The sequence below is a fragment of the Camponotus vicinus genome, unplaced genomic scaffold (assembly GCF_025532165.1).
Source record: "Camponotus vicinus isolate PSW18456_S1 unplaced genomic scaffold, iyCamVici1.0 SCAF_6, whole genome shotgun sequence".
NCBI classification, from domain to species: domain Eukaryota; kingdom Metazoa; phylum Arthropoda; class Insecta; order Hymenoptera; family Formicidae; genus Camponotus; species Camponotus vicinus.
The window spans coordinates 6415375-6421647 of NW_028141978.1; the positions used below are offsets into that span (position 1 = coordinate 6415375).

Below are 6273 nucleotides of genomic sequence, written 5' to 3' on the forward strand. Positions count from 1 at the left end.
AATCTTTATTTGTATAGCTTACAATATTTGACAGTAGATTTCTCCATAACTGGCTCTGTATAATTCCACATGTTATCTCACATTCCTTTCTTCAAACCGCTTTCTATTAATCTTGATACGTATGTAGACACTTGATATGACAAAGTGCACATCACGAACAAGAAATCGCAGTGTTGCTTTGACGTATGAGCGAACGAAACTAGAGTTTTAGAAGCGTATTTAGCGGGTCAAGCATTGGAACGGTGAGAGATTTTCCCCGCGTGTCGTGCGATGTCTCAGCACTTGAGTCTGGCTTCGAAGTAAGTAGCCCATAACCACCTGCCTTTTACTTACTGTAACGAGCCTCCCCCACGAACAAAGGAAATCTCCACGCTGCTGATGGAATCTAATGAAAACTGCGAGCCAAGAAATGTACGATCGCTAGTTGCGTGGGAAACACCGAGACAGCAACTCTACCTACGTGCTCCATATAGAAACTACCATTAAGCTATAGAATAAACTTCTTTTTGTTTGTTAAAATAATCATTGCCAAAGAACGCCCATCGATTCGCGATTATATCCGATGATAATAACGAGGTGAAACGAATCGACGAATCTCAGCGAGGCTCGTCGAGCATGTCAACGGTAAGCTGACTTAGTTAAGGATATTCAATATCATCAATGTGTAATCGTAAAGGACACCAGTCGCCAGACCTCTCAGAAGGCGATGCTTGAAACAAGCAGGAGATCCGCCATAAGTACGTCCGAGCTAGGGCTCTATTCTGATCGCAGTGATCGATACAACAGGAATCGTTACAGTTTGATCGTAAGGAAATTTGCAATCGGAGTTATGGTTGTGGTAACAGTGATACTGGTGAGTGATTAAGAGAGAACCGAATTACAAATATCATTAATTAATTACGTTATCATTTATCTTGTCGCTAGGAAATATTTTAGAAAGAACAAGAAAGCGGAAAAAGCATATAAATTAAAAATAAAATCATTAATATCACTTATTATATATGTTAATATTATTTATTCATATTTTAAAATATGTCATTAATTAATTTTATCAAGAATTAAGTTATTTAATTTACTTTATATAATAAATCTAGTCACAAATCTTCGAGAAAGTATCAAAGAGAATAGAGAACATATAATTTAGTTTATTTTCTTTTAGTTCATTTTCATAATTTTACTGTGATTATTTTTTTCTATTTATAATAAAAATAAATATAATATATAAAAATAAAATAAGCGCTATTCCTGATTTATATATATATATATAAAATTATATGTATACTTGTACTAATTTTAATAAGTAATTATATGTTATCTAAGTTTAGATTTTTAGTAGTAAATTCTATATAACAATTATAAACGTCATATAATAATCTTACAACGAATAGTTTGAAAGTGATGAGCACTTAGCTATAGATATTTTCTTATATATTTGAATAATAGATATCTTATTCTTCATAACGTGAACATGAGCGTGTACTTAGCAATTATGATTGTCATAGCAAATCAATCACAATGATTCTATGAAGAATTCGTTGTCGATGGCGATGAAGAGTCATTGATACCGTACTACAAGTAACTTATTAAAATCTCATTAGATTTCCAAGGTTAAGAATATAAAATAACGCATTTCATTTGTATAAATAACACGATTCTTAACATTATCTTTATGCACGTTTCATTATCAAACATTTTGTTACACATTTCGTCGTACACGAACACAATGGCCTTGCACGATAAAATGTCCTCAAAATGATGCATCCTGTTTCGCACGATTTTGTTGCACGCGTCAGGGAGACATGATAATTAAACGGAGTGGAGTTCTCCGCTAGTTTCTTCCACACATCAGAAACAATAGACATAATTATATTTCGCACGTTTTCTCCGGTGATTAATGTCGGAAGCGTGTGTGGAATTGTAATTTCACCGCGAATCTTAGAGTATCCCTTACATGCATGGCGAGCCAAGCGAGCAAGAATTTCTGCGTGCTTCGCATATAGAGCGTTAACTATGTTTCGCGTACGAATTAACAGCAGCGTCCGCTACTTTGGAAGAGAGTTAATTACTTCAAAAGCTCGACAAACATCGCTCGGGAATCTATTAATTATTACTCGCAATCTCGCGATTCATCGCGCTTCCTCATTTTTCTCGATTAAATCGAGTTGGACATCGTGGTTTCATTAATAAGAGTGGGCTTTGTGTGACACTCTCATTAGAAAGTAGCCCAATGTCAATTCCTGGTTAACTAAAGTATCACAGAGAATTTATTAAATGTTTACTCGGATCTCTGTACAATATTGTTTCAATATTATAAACAAGTCATAATTTTTATTAACATTATCTAACTATTATCATTATCTATTAAATTATATTAAAGATTTTTTATTAAATCTTATAATTTGCTATTACTGTGTCAAGTGTTGTAAATATTATATACATGTAATTCGATTTAAATTAATTTTTAATTCCACCATAGGTGGCGATATTTATGTACGATTTTACTTCCGCCACATCGGGAAACAGTAAAATGAATCAGGAAACGAAGCATATATATATACTACAGAATGCTCTCAAAAAGCCACCTAATTTTGCGAAAAAGTCTGCGAATTCCACAATCCTATCCGAAGCTACAATGCTTCATCAAGCGGACGCCTTTTACATGGAAGATCGTTCGGACGATGAAAAGTATGATGATTTCGTGCAAGGAAATACAACGAGTGACGTAATGATGGATGAGGCTAACATGATGGGTGGGCCGGAGATGAGAGCGCAGAATCTGCATAACTTCAAGCACCGGAAGAGAGTGTTGAAGTCTGTTGAAGATACCAGGGAAAACGAGGAAGTCGAGACCAAGCAATTGTTCGACAATCATGCGATCGTTTATCGAGTGAGACAAAGGTAAGCGAGACATCACGTGTCGCGATCGACACCTGCGATTATTTTAAATAGCACGTCCGCTTTCTCCGATCATCACTTATCAAAAGAAACAAATATTAATAACTGAAGATGTTTCTAACTTAAACGATCGGCAGATTATGAATGTCAATTTGGCGCGATGTTATGACCTTTGAAGAATTAACATGCTTCGCGCAGATTAACGTATCGCTTTCATCAATATTATCGACAACGATGATCTTCAATATATTGTCGACATCCTTTCTGATTGCGAAGAGTACTTTCTACGTTAGGTAACATTAAGTAATTGCGCGCGATAAATCATTTCTTCCAAACTGCATAAGAATTAATAATGTCGTTTATCACATTTGTACTTGATCGCGGTGTAAAAGGAGCTTAATAACATCATGAGAATTTACATACATAATATCTCAAGTAATTCTTTTTGATTAGAATGAGATGATAGCTTTCTTTCTCTTATCATTTCACAAGATATAAACACCCGGATATGGACGAGGACATGAACATGGAAACTCGACCGATGCCGTTTCACTGGGAATTGAAGACGCCGCATCCGACATCATTCAAGCGTCCTAGATATCCGCAGCTGTCGCAATACCGATACCCACAATCGTCCAGGAACATACAGGACATCATCAAGTACCTAACTAACAACGCTGAAGTGCCGAATCGCGGCATCAAGTTCACCGGCGTCTATATGAATCCGAAGAAATACGATCTCACCCCTACCGTAGGGGAAATGATATCCAATAACGATAAATTCGAAAGTGATGAAACGTCACACTATTCGATCAAATCGCAACACAATAACGATCCGTTTTACCAGTACAAACCGAAACACCCGGCGGACGTTAACCTTTTAGCCACATCTAACGTGAGGTTTGTAATTGTGTTTAAAATTTATATATTAAAATTTATATATAATGTGCGAAGAGAAATGGGATGAAAATATTAGAGATTAATCGTCAAAAATCTATCTTTTGATTTATAATATAATTAATATATATATATATATATATATATATATATATATATATAATTATTATATAAAAATATATATTATATAAATTAAATATTATAATAATATTAAAATAATATTAAAATATTATAATATTATAATATTATATAAATTAAATTTAATATATTATATATTTATTATGTGAATATAATTATAATAGCAAAATATATTGTTGTATATTAAATTAAATGTTTAAATTATTATACATTACATATGACATTATTATATATAAGATTAATTATTAATAATAATTATTAATTATAAGATTAATTATAAATTAATATGAAAAATCTATCTAATTTATATTAATCAAACAATTCTTTTTTAGATTCTCACCGACTGGAGTACACCGTTACAGCCCTTACTATGATCCTTTATACCCTCGACCGATGTACAGTTACAACAAGCCGATCATAACGGAACCGCAGTACGAAAGTATTAACTCCTATTCGACGAATACGTACACGAAAAACCGCAAACCAAAGCCGTTCAGCGTGATGCTCGATATTTATCCCATCACAGATATCATGGAGCAGAATAAGAAGACATCGTGGGCGAGACCGCAAGGATCTACGGATAATTACGATTCTAGAAGACCCCTTCAATATAATCGTATGCCGAAATTTCACGCATCATCCCCGCAACCGATCCCTCTTATAGCTATACCAAGTCCTACAACTTTATCAGAAGAAGAGGAAAAGCAGCAAATGATATTTCATTTGAATCTGTATCCTCGAAAGAAGAGTAAGCTCAACAGGTACAGGTCTTTAACGATTTAATTCTTTTTCAATTTTCATCTCACTTATCAATTGAGTTTGCTTTGAAAAATTGATACTTTAAATTTGTTTCATCACTGTTAATCATAAAATAATAATCGTTTTGTGTGTATTTTCTATTCTTATAGGCAGAAAAATTAAAAAGAAAAGTTATATTGTACAATTTATTGCGAATTTAATTTTTAGACACGACATCATCCATCGATCGAAATTGATGGGAACTCAGGAGCGACAGCAATTCACGAAGAAGATGATGTCCCCCTTGGAATCGATTGCTAAACATTTGACCGATCATTCCGCGATCGAAGAATCGAAGTTCGAAAATCAAAACTCAGAAACGACTAGTATACCGATAACGCGATATCACGAGATGAATCTGAACGATAAGCAGAAGAATGGAGATCTTATGTTAAATAACGATTCAGAAATTTATTCAGATCCGAATAACGATGATAGTGGTATCGTTGGGGATACTACAATACTTTCGAATCATAAATTAATCCTAGATGAGGATTATACTAGCACAGAGAAATATGAAATGAACGCACAGAAAATGATAATGAGTACAGAGAAGAATTTCGTGAATTGCGATGACACAACGATAATCGACAACTCAAAAGCCGAGAAAAAAAGCATCGATTTTTCGAAAGGTATCGATGCCACCGAAGGATTTTAATGCTTCATGATTTTTTCAGCTAGGATTGAATTGAAAGTATAAAGTATAAGTGAGAATTGAGAAAATTGAGAGTTGAAGTGTATTGTCGAGTATCCTTTGATACTTTGATGTTCTATTCTAATGTCACAGGAAAAAAAAACGAAAGATATTTGACGTCACATTCTGTTTCATTTGAACCATCAAAAGTATTTTTAGACACAATGCAATTGTTTTCGTATTTTTGTTTGATATATATTTTTATTGTGATTGAATCTTAATCTCTCCCCCTTTTTTATCGGTATTTATTTTAAAACTTTGTAAACGTTATACGTATTATATGTGCTACATTATTAATTTAAAGAATATTTCAGACATCGGTATCTATTTTAAAACTTTGTAAACGTTATACGTATTATATGTGCTACATTATTAATTTAAAGAATATTTCAGACACCAGAAAGAACAAAAAGTCATTAACTTGTAAAACTATTTATACCTATAAGCAAATGTACTTATAAGACAAAAAGAAAATTTTGACTAAGTTCAATAATCATGCGACTTTCATTAATCAGAAACAAGAATTTGTCTGTATTATATTGAACATTTCTGGAGAAAAGAATGACGTCAATATATTTGCCACGTAATCATCTAAAAATTTTAATACCGTGTTTATAATCCACTTGAATACAAATTGCTTCTTTGCCTTGACATTTTCATTGAAGACATGTGGATCAAATCTCTAATAACTTTTAGCGAAAACGATTGGGAGATATTCGTTGCTTACAGAAGATTGCTTTATAGATTTTGCAATACTAAGCATATGAATTACGTTTATAGATACGAAATTGTCAAATTAATTGAAAAATGTAATTGCAATGTAATAATAATATGAAATAATTTCGAAAAGG

The 6273-nt window shown here is 32.9% G+C and overlaps 1 protein-coding gene across 3 annotated transcripts; it reads left to right on the forward strand.

Annotated features, from left to right (window-relative positions):
* Positions 1 to 86: 86 nt before the first annotated feature.
* Positions 87 to 6261, forward strand: LOC145972865 (uncharacterized). 3 transcript variants are annotated; one of them, XM_083101878.1, is made up of 7 exons: positions 87 to 624; positions 677 to 853; positions 2477 to 2898; positions 3388 to 3795; positions 4263 to 4369; positions 4457 to 4691; positions 4897 to 6261. In XM_083101878.1, exons 1-7 carry the CDS (start codon positions 616 to 618, stop codon positions 5384 to 5386), a joined length of 1848 nt encoding a protein of 615 aa, XP_082958004.1. In that variant the 5' UTR covers positions 87 to 615; the 3' UTR covers positions 5387 to 6261. The 3 variants fall into 3 exon arrangements, with proteins under 3 accessions (XP_082958004.1, XP_082958002.1, XP_082958003.1); XM_083101876.1 differs by having other exon boundaries at positions 4263 to 4691; XM_083101877.1 differs by having other exon boundaries at positions 685 to 853; positions 4263 to 4691.
* The last annotated feature ends 12 nt before the right edge of the window (positions 6262 to 6273 follow it).